Genomic DNA, 14,850 nt, shown 5'->3' with positions numbered 1-14,850 from the left:
GATGCTCCCAAGTCAGTGCAACTTTGGGTGAAATGGCTGTGAGAAGGGAACTGACGGAAAGAGACCCTGTGATATGCCATGTTGCCATGAACATTGAACTACAAGAGGTATATGAACATTCTGGACAATGCATCTGTGGTATATTCAGTAGGGTTGAGGAAAAAAACCACACTAAAATAATTAGGAAGGAACTGAACAGACTTAAAGAAGGTTGTTCTGAAGCAACCAATTTATCGAATCCATTCACCGAAGAAGAACTCTTGCTGCATTCCAGGGAGTGAAGACTGGTAGAGAACCTGGATTTGATAATATTCACCCTGAATTTTTAAAAAACTCTGGACCAAATACAGTGCTCTACCATTCTGAAAAATTCTTTTCTAATATTCTACAGAGTGGCAGATTACCAGCAGAATTTAAAAATTCAAAGATAATAGCTATCTTGAAACCTAGAAAGCCCGCTGATTATGCATTAAGGCAACGGTCACTACCGATACTGGTTTCGACCTTTATTGAGGTCTCGTCAGTGGGAGCTCTCAACATCTTTCTCTGAATCCGGAGTAATTTAATAATAAGGTTGCACACCCTTTGGCATCTCCTATAGGTTTGGATGACCTCTCATTGCTTCTGCCTTTGTATCTCCAATACTGGGCCTGGCTCCCACTGACGAGACCTCAATAAAGGTCGAAACCAGTATGGGTAGTGGCCCTTGCCTTAATGCATAGCATTACACATATCCGCAAGGAGATGTGCTTTGCATTATGGGAGATACTGAGATAGGAGTAATGAGAGCTTTCTCCACCTTTGCAACGAGTTGCCTGGTGTTGCACTACCTTACCCCAGTCCTGAAGATACTTTCAGGTGCAAACTTTGTTTTGCTCACACTTGGATTAAACTAAACTTATTATAGTCTAACCAAGTGAAAAATAAACTCTCAGAATAAATATGTATCATTTTACAGAGGCATTCAATAAAATTCTTCTTCAAAAAGGAATTAAACTTAGCACCATTTTAGTTTATTAACTGTAGACATTTTCACCGTCACTTCTAACATATAATTTTGTATGATTTTAAATGTTTAGCTTAATTTTGCATTAAAATTATACAACAGAAACTAAACTTAAATGGACAAATTTTAGTGGAAATTCTATACACACATACAGGGTGTTTGGGATAAATTTGACAGTTTCGTAAGGAAAAAGAAAATCTTCTTTGTATCTATTAAATTTAATGAATTGACAAAAAAACATTACAGGCAGAGTTAATTACAATACTATCAACAAGATTTACTCAAAATAACCACCATTAGCATCGATCACAGCTTCAATTCTGCTTCGGAACCTCGAACAAGCTGATGCTACAGTCTCCCTGGGAAGGGCCGCAAAAACTGTTTTAATTTTATCCATTAACTGGGCTTTTGTATTACTGGAAGTGCGATTGGTGTCTTTTTCAACTGCGCCCCATACAAAATAATCCATGGGGTTAAGGTCTGGGGAGTTTGGAGGCCAAACATTTGGACTGGTGAAGTCGTAGAAATTTTCAGACAACCATTTTTGACTTTTCCCAGAGGTGTGGCAAGGGGCCGAATCCTGCTGCCATACATACGGCCTACCATTGGCTACCCTTGTTATCCAGGGCTTGACTACAGTTAGCAACTCCACGAACAAAGCCCGAATTCCAATGCCAGGGTTCTTCAACACCTGTTCCTGCAGATTTGCGAGGAATTCTGCTGTACGAACGCAATCAGATCGTCTGCTAGGGATCTTTCTTCTTGCTACATCCTCGTAGTCACCATTGCAAGTCTCTAGTTCATGCCTGATTGTTTTTACTGTATTCAGGGAGCATTGGGCAGCAGTCGTAATATCCTTATTTTGATGGCGGGCACGAATCATCATGATACAAGTTATTCTCTTCCATGATTCAGGTGGGTTCCAGCTATCCATCCTTTCTGACATCTTGTATATGAATGAAGAAGGGTCCAAACTTTTAAATGAAGAGAAGTGTGTGTTAATACATGTAACTTACGGAAAAATATAATTAATTATAAATATGTCAAATTTATCCCGAACACCCTGTACATATATATATATATATATGGATGGCAAACTTAATTTAACAGAAACTTACATATTTTCTGTAAGAAGTTGAAAGGATAAATAGGTTGAACAATTCAAATTAGAAAAATTAAATACAAAAAATACTGAAGTCTTACCTGAATGAAACGATTTAAAAATGACCTTGGCAGTCCTTTACGAGCACCTCCCTGTTTATGTGGATTTTGACAACCAAATATACGAGTGGTACGGCGAAGAATATGGAAGGTCTTATTTAATTCAGGTACATAAATTTCTCCACGATGATCCAGGCATGCATTAAGGCCTTCCAATACAGACTGAGAGGCCAAATTCAACTTAAAAAAAATATATATATATACATGTGTATTGTATGTATATACATATATTTGAAAAAATTTAATGATTAGAAGCCAAAAGTTACCAAAATAGAAAAAAACTTTATTATTTGAATGCAAAACTAGTTTTCTTCTTAGAAGACTTCACGAGTGCATAACATGAAAAGAAAAATGCAAAAATATACATCACAAGAGAAAAACGGCTATAAATTAAGTTGCAAATGTATTGCTGACATAATGTCACCAATACAAATGTATTGGTGACATTTGTCAGCATGATCAGATAGGTTATAACTAATGGTCAGTATTAACATGAACCAGATTGAGCACAATTTCTGATGATTCCATAATTCTTCTCTCAAGCTCATCATAGCATCTAAAAATATTTTCTGATTTGGATAAGTGATAGAATCTTCTTCGTTAGGGTGAGCAGAATTAAGAACTTGATTAGATAGTGTGCTGGCTCTAGTTCTGCTATACGTGATATCTCTCACATGCTCTTCCATACACAACTCAATGGATTTTTCTGTCTGACCAAAATGGGACACACTGCAATTACACCAAAGACAGTAAACTCCAGAATAACTTTAGGCTGTCATGTTTTAGTTTAGATGCATGGAATAAGGAAAGGGAGTTTGGATTTTAAATTTCTTGAGAATTTTAGCCTACATTGGTGAAATGGAGCTGACATATGGTAGATATAAAGCCTTTCACATCAATACTATCATCAGCACGGTGAGCAGGTGGATTAAATAGTAGCTTAGTAACAGTCTATTTAAGATAACCATTTATATGAAAGGATGTAAGAAGAAATTGTAGTTCTTTGGTGAACTTTTATTTTTCACTGGGGGGGGGGGGGGGGGAAGACATGTTTACCTAATGAAGAAATGATGCCAAGTTTTTGGAGCAGATAACGATAAGATTGAACATAAAGGCATCTATCAGTATATGTGGGTTTTCTATAAACAGAGATCATTAGTTTTTCTGACATGAGAGTTTGACATTCAGAAACAGAACCATTAACTTCCAATTCCAAGGTAAATTGTATTCTTGGGTGTTGACTGTTGAAATGGTTCAGGAACTCCTTTAAGGAATTTGGTCCATGGCGTCAAATTAAGAAAACATCTTCTATATACCTGTCACCATAACCTTGGCTTTAATGGGAAGGAACTGATTGATTTTTCCTTAAAGGTTTCTAAATATAAATTTGTATCTAATATTTGTGACACACGCATGCGTGCACACACACACACACACAACAATAATTGTTTCTTTTGTTTAGAAAGTGAATTTATATTTTATTTAGCATATTAAATTAATAAAATCTAAAAAGAATATAAATAATATGGATTCAAATTTAACTTTCAGTGCTAGTTATTCGATCAAAGATATTTGTTGTCAGTATACTTTAAACCATGCTTAACTCTGGTACCCATTCTCTAGATGAAATACAATATATAATAATTATTCAAATTAAGTGGATATTGAATCCAACATTATTTCAAAGTGGAATAGAGAAACTACAAGAGTTTCATGCCGAACATAGAAACTATAAAAGTTTCGATTGATCTAAGCACAAGCAAACCTTTCATGACAGGGGCAACTCATAGTAAAGGTGGAGCAAGTTCCGATCACTATCCTTAGTATTTCCCATAACGTAAAACACATCTCCTAGCAAACATGTATGATAGTATACATTATCGGGGGGGGGGTCTGGCTCCCATCTCATCAGTGGGAGCCAGACCCAGGTGTAAATGTAAATACTCAGGTTGCAGAACTTATATACTTTACCATACGAGCTGATAAAAAAAGGCGTCACATCACAAAAGGCACCAAGAATTACTGAATAAAAGAACCAAAAGGCTTCGCTTCAGCAATGCACAATTATTCAAATTAAGTGGATACTGAATCCAACATTATTTCAAAGTCGAAGGATATGGATCGGAGCTTGCTCCACCTTTACTACGAGATTCCCCTGTCACGAAAGGTTTGCTTATGCTTGGATTCGCTGAAACTTTTATAGTTTCTATATTCAGCATGAAACTCTTGTAGTTTCTCTATTAGGCTTTGAAATAATGTTGGATTCAATATCCACTTAATTTGAATAATTGTGCATTGCCAAAGTGAAGCCTTTTGGCTCTCTTGTTTCAGTAATTCTTGGTGCCTTTTGTGATGTGACACCTTTTTTGGCAACACGTATGGTAAAGTATATAAGTTCTGCATCACTACAACCTGAGTATTTACATTTACATCTGGGTCTGGCTCCGAGTGACGAGACTTCAAAAAAGGTTGAAACTGGTCTGGGTAGTGACTCCCCCCATAATGTATAATAGCATATATGTCCACTAGGAGATGTGTTTTACATTATGGGAAATAATAAGGATAGTGACAGGGGTGCTTAAGGGCAAAAGCTGTATAACTGAGAGGAGACCTCCACATAGGCTTTAAAGGAATGCGGAGAACAAACCAGGGCTTCTGACCTAATGTCCAATCCTCACCTTCTCGTGGTGCACCTTGTTGGGTACCTACCTGGATACTGAACGAAGGTGGATGGGCTGGCAATTTGGGATTTAGCTGACCAAATTGTATTCTTATTGGCTTAAACCAATATAGAAAATGAGGGTACAACATGACAAAATTTAATGCCAGTTGGGGCATCGCACGGCCCCGTTGTTTTCGCCAGGGAACCAGGGCGAACAGCGAAAAGTCAGCTACTGGAAAAAATCTGAAAGCACACCCGAACTCAACATCACCAGAGTTAAATATCGGTACTATCAACGTAAGAAGCGTGAATGGCAAAGAAATAGAGCTAGCTGAGGAATTAGATAAGTACCAGATCGACATAATAGGGGTGACTGAAACAAAAAAGACCAAAACTGGTGAGATCTTTCTGAGCAATAAATACAAAATGTTATATTCAGGAAATGACAATCAACGAAAAGAAGGAGTAGCCATAGTATTCAACACACAATACGAGGCTAATCTTCTTGAATGGCAGGCACAAGTATAGTGATGTGGGCAAATATGAGAATGGGGAATTGGACTATGAGACTTATTTGTGCCTATGGTCCCACAGAAGGTAGAAGTGGAAGAATTTTTTGATGCTTTAGAAAAAGCAATGGACACAATGAAAAAGGAAAAGCTGGTCCTTGTTGGGGATCTAAATAGCAGAGTAGGAAATGATTGTGAGACATACAAAAATATTTTGGGAAAATTTGGAGAAAAGAGCAAAGCTAATAATAATGGCAAATATCTGTTGGATTTCTGCTCAGGACATGGACTGGTTATTATTAACACCATGTTCAAACATAAAAATGTGCACAAATTCACATGGAGAGAAGAGGCAAGGAATAAGAAAAGTCTCATTGACTATGTAATTGTTGATAATGATGTTTTCTCCCTGGGGCAGGACACCAGAGTGTACAGAGGATTTGAAATTAGAAGTGATCACTATTTAGTGTTGAGCAGGATAAAATTGAATTTCATATTGAAAAGAATAACATGTAAGAAAGTTTAAAAGCAAATAAAAGTTGAGCAGCTCTCAGATGTGAACTGCAGACCAAAATACACAAAGATTATTGAAGAAAAAATAAAAGAGAATAGGAGAACAGGAGCCAAACCTTGGAGATTCAGTGGAAAGCCTTGAAGAAAACCCTGATTGATTCAGCAAGAGAGGCATGTGGTGAGGTAGTCTGCAAGGATAGAAAAATCAGAACACCATGGAGGTTAAAGAGGCAGTGAAGGAAAAGAAGAAAGCATACCAAAAGTTCCTGGCAAATAAGTCAGCTTTTGCTCTTAGAGAATGCAGAGACAAATGTACGAAAGCGAAACACTGTGTAAAACTAGCTAAACAAAAGTCATGGGAGGACTTTGGCAATAATATAGAAAATAAATATCAACAAGGTGGTAAGATATTCTGGAGATTGTTGAAGAAGCTTAGAAAGGGAGGAAAGAGTGCTGTAAAAGACGTCAGAGATGATAAAGGTTACATGAAAAAAGGAGAAAAAGATATCCTTGAAGTATGGAGTAATTACTTCGAAAAAATGCTAAATGAAACAAGCAGTGATGACAGCACAGTGGTAAAAAAAAACACTCAACAGGCATACAGTCAGGAATACATATCCATACTTGAAGTAGAAAAAGCCATCAAAGGCTTGAAATGTGGAAAGGCAGCAGGACTAGATGATATTCGACCAGAAATGCTGTAGTATGGTGGTATAAAAGTCTTACAGTGGCTGCACTGCATAGTTCAAAGAGCCTAGACAGAGAGACGAATTCCCAATGATTGGAGTAGAGCTCTAATAGTACCCATATATAAAAAGAGAAATAAAACTGAATGTGAGAATTACAGATGTATTTCCCTACTGAGTGTTCCTGGCAAGATCTATGCAAGTATACTTGAGAAACGGTTGAGAAGAATTGTGGAAGAAAAGCTTGGTGAAGAACAAGCTGGATTCAGGCCAAACAGAGGCTGTCAGGATCAGATCTTCACTTTACGACAAATAGTTGAGAAAGCATGGAAATATAACAAAGATCTGTATTTAAGTTTTGTCGATTTGGAAAAGGCATATGATAAGGTGCCAAGAGAGAAGCTATGCAATAAGCTACAGTTATATGATGTCAATGGGGCATTATATCAAGCAATACTTAGTCTGTATTTGAGTTGTAAGTCAGCAGTTAGAATTGAAGTACAGGAAGATGGTTTAATGTTAAATCTGGAGTGAGACACGGATGTACATTATCACCTCTGTTATTCATTTTATTCATTATCTATATGGATCACATTATGAAGGAAGTATTAAACATGACATCAAAATTGGAAATGTTAATGTCAGCTCTTTGCTTTATGCGGATGATGTTATACTTCTAAATAAATCCGCTACAAGTCTGCGAGATTCTCTGACTAAATTGAATAGCTGTTGTAATAGATATGGTATGAAGATCAGGAATAAAAAGACAAAGACAATGAAAATAGGCAGAATCGTTGAAAATGTCAACTACATTGTGAATGGAGAACCTGTGGAACAAGTAAAACATTTCAGCTACTTCGGCACAATTTTTAGTGAAGATGGTAAATTAAATATGGAAATAGACAACAGAATCAACAAATCTGGTATGGTAGGAAGTCAACTGAATAAATTCATATGGAATAAAAGAGAAATTGGTGAGAACACTAAATTAGCTGTATACAAGACAGTGTTCAAACTAGTTTTAACTTATGGATCTGAGAGCTGGGTCAGAAGTAAAACACTTGACCAAAGACTAGAGACCGCAGATATGAGAGTCCTGAGAAAGATTATAGGCGTGAACAGATGGCATCAATGGCAATATCATATTAAAAACGAGGATATTAGGAAAGAACTTGACATTGTCTGCATCCATGAATGCATTAGCAGAGCTAATCTCAGGTGGTATGGTTACTTAAATAGAATAGGCGAGGAAAGATTAGCAAAACAAGTGTTCTCTGCCAGGTTGGCAGCAAAACGACCCAGAGGAAGACCAAGATGTAGGTGGATTGATATGGCACAAAGTGCCTTAGACAATAGAAATATAAGATCTCATAATGTTGGAGTCTTGACAAGTAACAGACTGATTTGGAGGAAAATTGTAGATAGGAAGTTGGTAATGATGTAAATTTTTCATGTAGTGCTATCATATCTTGTACACCCTTTGAGGATACATATCAGGAATTTGATGATGATAATGACGATGACATACAATTTACAGACAAAATACACCCTTTCCCCAAAAAGAAACCGAACTTTTCAAAAATAGAAGAAACTAGTGGTGCCATCTATTGTATCTTTTAGTTGTCGAAAGTGACAACCTTCATTAGTGTTGTGCCAACTGTTTAAGACATTTGTTTCATTAGAAGTTGAGTTATAGTGCCAAGAGTGTTTTAATGAACGGTCGGAAAATGAGTTTCAAACAGAGAGCTGTGATTGATTTTTGTGTTAAACCTGGTATAGTCAGCCCACCGATTAGAGATCCTTTGACACTTCTGCACATGTCAGAAAAAGGAGAATCCATTCTGATAATAGGGTAATCAGTTCGTATGTGGGATTAGTTGTTTATTATTACAGGTCAGAAAATTAACTTCTCTTTTATGATTATCGTAGTTAACTATGTTGCTTGTATAACAGTTGGAAAATTTTACCTATAAAGCACATGATTTAGCATGTTGGCGACCAATTCGTACGTCCTTCATTTCTTTCTCCCCTTCAGCATGTATCGACTATTCTTGGCAAGACGCCAAACAGAGACCTACAAACGATGGGCGAACTATAAACATTTTACCAAAATGCATCAAATGCTTCAAAAAGCATATGGTGATGAATGCTTATCCCATACTCAAGTTTATAAGTGCATTAAGCGATTTCAAAGTGGCCGTGAGATGCTCGAGGACGACGAAAAGCCAGGCCGTCCAAAAACTGCACTGAGTGAAGTTAACATCCAAAAAAGTGTGTGATTTCATCAAAAAAAAACAACAACTCGAAATCGTCCATGAGATTGATTGAAATGAACTGGGGATTCGAAAATCAACTGTGCACAACATTTTGACCGAGAGTTTGGGCTTCGTAAATTGAATTTGCGATTTGTTCCCCATAAGTTGACCAACGACCAAAAAATGTATCGAACTGAACACAGCAAGGACCTCATTAAAACCGCTCGTAAGGACTCAAACTTCCTTGAAATTATTGTTACTTGACAAAACGTGGTGTTTTGAGTACGAGCCCGAAACAAAGTGCCAGAGTTCTTAGTGGAGACCAGCAGAAGAGGGGCATCCGAAAAAAAGTTGCTTGGAGAAGTCAAAAGTAAAGACAATGCTGATTTGTTTCTCTGATTCCAAGGGTATTATCCACAAAGAATTCATTCTGCCTGACCAAACAGTCAGTGGTGAGTTTCATATCTAAGTTTTGAAGCGATTGCTAGCGAGAATTCGTCGAGATGGCATGAATATCGTGATGCGGGCAGCTGATCACTTTTGCACGATAATGCACCGTCTCATTGTTCAAACATTGTGAGACAGTTTTTGAGCAGGGGCATCCGAAAAAAAATTCCTTGGAGAAGTCAAAAGTAACGACAATGCTGATTTGTTTCTCAGATTCCAAGGGCATTATCCACAAAGAATTCATTCTGCCTGACCAAACAGTCAGTGGTGAGTTTCATGTCGAAGTTTTGAAGCGATTGCTAGCGAGAATTTGTTCGAGCATGGCATGAATATCGTGATGCCGGCAGCTGCTCACTTTTGCACAATAATGCACCATCTCATCGTTTGAATATTCTGAGACAGTTTTTGAGCAAAAACCAAGTTTGTGTGTCGGATCACTGGCCGTATTCACCTGATTTAGCACCCTGGGACTTCTTTCCCTTCCCGACTTCATTTGCCGATGAAAGGAAAGCAATACGACACCACTGAAAACATTCAAGAGGCAGTAACCAAGACCCTCAACAGTATCCCAAAAACCCGATATAAAAAACTCATTTAACGAATTAATTGACCGTGCCAAACGCTGTATCAAAGCTGAGGGAGGGTATATTGATTGAAATAAATGATTTGAATAATTATAATTGGCCCATGTTTTATTTTCTATCAAAAGTTCGGTTTCTTTTTGGACAAAGGGTGTATATTCAGTTGATTATACCTTATCTTAATAAAAATTGAGATCACAAAAGTGAAGGACACTTGCAGGTTTATCTGTGAATGGGAAATAGTTTTCTATTTAATAAATGTGTAAGTTTTCAATTCTACTAGCTGTACTTTGAATTTCAGCAAAATGATAAAAATTGTTGTCAAAGCCAAATTTTTTAACTTATGTGGCAGTCCTTTAAAGCATATCTTTCAGAGGATTCCACACAAAATTTGCATTGCAACGAAAAGAAGCATTCATAGCCACTTTTTCTTTTCTACTCAAAATGTCACCAAACCAAAAACAAGCTTAGATGCTTTGTTTTTATAAAATTATCACTGAAGTGCTCAAACAATGACTCAGCACAAAATGTTTGAAGTTGAATTGTCCAGCATGAAGAGATGCTGTAAGGTGCCATTCCTGTAAACTAAACAAGTTAACAATGTTAAGGCTTGCTCGATGAGATATTTAATTTATTTACACTTTTTAGTGAAGATGGCAAATTAAATATTGTATGGTGAGAAGTCATATGAATAAATCAATATGAAATAAGAGAGAATCAGACAAAACCACAACATGGCAATATAAAAAACAGTATCCCATCCAAGTTTACCACATGAGTCAGAGAACTGAATTAGAAATAAACAGGTTTAACAAACATAATCCACAGAAATAAGAGGTTAAGAGAAATTAGGAGACTGGACCATAAATGCCATAAATAATACAGCTAAACAAATGGAAGATGTCAGAGAAGAATGATGTAATTAAGATTCAGGAATGTAAATAAAGCTGATGTACGATGGCGTGGTCAATGAAAGAGACTCATTGTGGAACTCTCATAAAATGGAAGACAAAAAGTCTGAAGCAAAAATGGCAGGTTAACAAAAACCCTCCAGACCACCACTATATAGGTGGGTTGATGCACTTAGGTAATTTAGAATGTCACAATGTAACACAAAGCTGATCAAATCAGATTGGAAAGAGTTATGAAATACTGAGTAAGGCTATCATAACATCCATTATATTTCCATGAGGGAATACATCAGATGAGAATAACCAGAAACGTGGAAAAACTTTATTCCGTTTTTTGTGAAAGTACATTTTAGAGAACGAAGATGATTTTAAAGCCAATATTTCACACACACACACACACACACACACACACACACGATAGTACTTACTTCATCTAGAAGAATCCAATGCCCATTTTTAAGTGCTTGTAACAAAGGTCCATCTCTCCATGCAAACTGTCCACCATAACCACCTTCCACGGGGAGATCTGCTCCAAAAAGATCAGTAATATCCTAAAAAAATATGATAAACAGTATATTGTCAATAGAATTTTTGTAATGCACAATTTACAGTATACATGTGTCAAATGTCATCTTTTATACAGGCAATGTACTTAAATCTAATTTTGACATCCTCTATACCTTGGTTGGTATTTCATGAGTTATGAAATATCCAAGATAGTATACATCTTTATTACAGCAAATTTCATTATATTTAAGAAAGAAAAGTGATGAAAGTAGTGTTAAGTGGATAAAGATTTTTTTTTTTCATTGCACAAAGATTGTAAAGGTTATATTAAAAAAAAAAAACATAATTAAAAAAGTGGAGTACAGTAGATATGTCAGATAATCAATAGATGGATAATGAAGGATGTATTAACATCAAAAATGTAAGACAATTTTTACTCAGAAAAATAAGACGAATAAAGCGAAGGAACAAAAATCACATAAAACCATCTTTTATATTCAAGAATAGAAATTATACCAGTAACATCAATATTAATCTTGGTAAGATTAAAAAGAGCATATAGATTACGAAGGATGACATATAGATGAACAAAACATACAGATTCGGAAGAAGCCAAGGGACTTGAATGGAAAAATAGGTAGGTATTTGATTAAACAAATGAAACAATAGAGTCCTTGATGAGAAAACTAAAAACTGCACTGATTACATCCTGGTCAAAAAAATAAAATAAACCATCATTCCAAAATGTAAGAACTTTGAAGAGAATAGACGTGGATTTCAATCAAAAAATTCTATCAGCAAAAATAAAACTTAGCTCGACACCTCAAGACTTAAAAGACTCCATTAACTTAAATATAAGAAAAAAATATTATTTGAAACTGGAACCTTAATCCCTAAAAATAACCGCTTTTGGGGAGGAAAAAATTGCAATACTAGAAGAAATAAATATTATAAAGAGAGAGAGAATGAGACCTAATAATAGCTGGCTTCTTTCTGACATAATAAATCTGTGTAATCAAAAAGATTAAAACTTACTATTCAGAAAACATGTCTGAATTACAAGAAAACTATAAACAGCCAAAAAGAATATATAAATAATAATAAAATAAAATAAAAATAACCTAAATGTAGAAAAGCAAAACCAAACTGTATAAATCAGAAAAGCAGATATGTCAGCATAATAAACCAACTTTCAAAAACACGTGAATTTAAACAATTACAAAGTCAAACAACAAAAGTCAAAAGAGAAAAATTTGACTAGTGAAGTTAAAGAAAATTCTGAAATTCGGGCTGACCACTATAGACAAATTTTTACAAAGGATAAAATTGAAGAATGTTGATAAAAATTGATCTAAAAAATATTATAGATCAAAATATATGCTGTAATCAGATAAATGAAAACAGATCAAGTTTCATGTGGGGGATATGAAATACTGATATTTCTGAAAGCATGGAGGAAAAATAGAAAAGCATTGTTTAGTGCAGTTATTTAATTGAATCTTAACCTCTCAAGAAATCCCTAATGATTGGAAATGAGGAAAAATAGTTCCATTACATAAGAAAAGGCTGATTTCAGGCCAATCATGAGTATAAATTTTACAAAAGAATCACAGAAAATGAATTATACAAAACAGAATAAAAGCAACTTAGAAAGCAGACAGGAGAAGAGCAAATAGGATTTAGGAGAGGGAGATCCAAAATATATATATTAATCTGCACTCTTTTACAATTACCAGAACTGATGTGGACAAAAACAAGCATTCGACTCATGAAGTAAATTTAATTTATTTGAAACTTCATTTCAAAACTTCTCAAAGTCTGGCTTATGTAGGAAGGCCATAAGAACATGGAATTCTGTATACCCTGCAATGTATGTAGAATGGGTTATGCTCTTTAGAAGAGTTGAGTAAACCTTGTATAGTCAGGAGAGGTTTACAAGTTACTATCATGAGCTTTGAGGAGACTAGCAATCTTGATATAAAGTCCATGTAATGAATATGAGATTTTGCTGTGGAGCTGGATTAGAGAATAGTAGTTTGTATGTGAGTTTTTTTTTTTACTATTCATTGCAAAGAAGTTGTCAGAAAAGAATTTGTAGTTCTTCATAAGTTTTTCTATCTTCTTTTAGAATGGAAGGAGTTTTTTTTTTAAGCCTATGAATGATGTCCAGTTTTTTGAAAGTGCATAGAAGCTGAATGAAGGTAATAACTAGTGTAAATAGGCATATAATATACACTAGTGAAAAGCCCTTATCAGCATTTTTTGGTGATTTAAATGAAACATCTAGAAAGTGTAGTCTTACTTTGGAACTATAAAGTTCCAAAGTAAATTTAACTTTATGGTGGAACGAGTTAACAGATGAAAGAAATAAGAAATTTGTTTAAATCAACAATATTATATTTTTATATTTTCTTCCAGATGAAGAAAATGTTGTTCAACATATCCCCACTAGACAAAAGGCTTAGGGTTTGCTGACATCATTTCCACTGTGGAAGAGCCAAATGTATATACTGCAAGAAATCTTTTGCTCTCTTGGGCGACAGATTACAATTCACAAAGTTTGCAATCAACTAAACTGATTTGTTATGTCTTCACTTACATTATGTTTTAGCAAACTCCATAGATGCCAATCTATGGATTTTAGACAATATGATCAACTCTTCTTACAACAGAACTTTTTTTACCCTGCAAAAACAGACAAATCAATAAGTTCAATGTCCTTTACGATAAAGAGCATGCTTTCTCCTTACTTGATAAAGTTTTAGTCATCATTTCCAAGTGTTGCTTATCAAAAAGTGAAACTACTATATTAAAAAAAGAAGCTTTGCAGTCATATTTAAATATTTTCCTAAATGGATTTTATTTGCCAAGACCTTTTACTCTCTACTACAACCTGTTGTTAATTATATTAGACTGAAGACTGCAGTTCTCTCTTCATCTTGTCCTCCAAAAAAGCAATGTCAGAAGAAAAAAAAGCTTTCCTTCTTCTAAGGAAGAACAAGTAAATGATTGCAATACAAGCAGACAAAGGCAATGCAATGGCTATCATAAATACAGCTGACTACAGTTTAAGGTTTTGCTATTGCTTTCGGAACTCATCCACTTACACTTCATTAGACTATGACCCTACTTGAGCCAGTCATGAAGAGATCAACGTTTTTAAGCAACATGCTCATCTGGATTTAAATAAAAAGCTGAAATTTGTGCATCCATTAAGCTCACAATTTTATGGGGTACTGAAAGTTCACAAGGACACATTCCTTTTAGATCAATAATGAATAGTATTAGCTCACCTAGGAGAAAAAACAAAAGCATATATACTTGCTTTGTTGATTTTCAGAAGGCATTTGACAGTATAGACCAAAGGTTTACATTAGCAGTGCTAGAATCCTATGGAATTAGCAGAAAACTAACAGCTATATTAAAAGATGTTTATAAGAATGCAGTGGCAGCAGTTAGAATAGGTGATGATTCGGGGAAATGGTTTAGAACAGGAGTCTTCAACGATTGGCCCGTGGACCATCTGTGGGCCGCGGAGCTCTTTGCCATGAT

The 14,850-nt window shown here is 35.4% G+C and overlaps 1 protein-coding gene across 1 annotated transcript in view; it reads right to left on the bottom strand.

Annotated features, from left to right (window-relative positions):
• The window catches only part of LOC150096239 (midasin), a 1,081,806-nt gene that overhangs the window by 716,596 nt on the left and 350,360 nt on the right, over positions 1 to 14,850 (bottom strand). Inside the window, exons 35-36 of the mRNA XM_090409469.1 lie at positions 11,220 to 11,342; positions 2,210 to 2,407 (exon numbers count right to left, since the gene is read on the bottom strand). Of these exons, the coding sequence (XP_090265595.1) occupies positions 2,210 to 2,407; positions 11,220 to 11,342 (321 nt within the window). The remainder of the gene's footprint in view (positions 1 to 2,209; positions 2,408 to 11,219; positions 11,343 to 14,850) is intronic.

Source organism: Typopeltis vanoorti, chromosome 19, assembly GCF_054136105.1.
Source record: "Typopeltis vanoorti isolate ZY-2024b chromosome 19, IOZ_Tvanoo_1.0, whole genome shotgun sequence".
Taxonomy (NCBI): Eukaryota; Metazoa; Arthropoda; class Arachnida; order Uropygi; family Thelyphonidae; genus Typopeltis; species Typopeltis vanoorti.
This window is presented reverse-complemented; position numbering and strand designations above follow the sequence as displayed.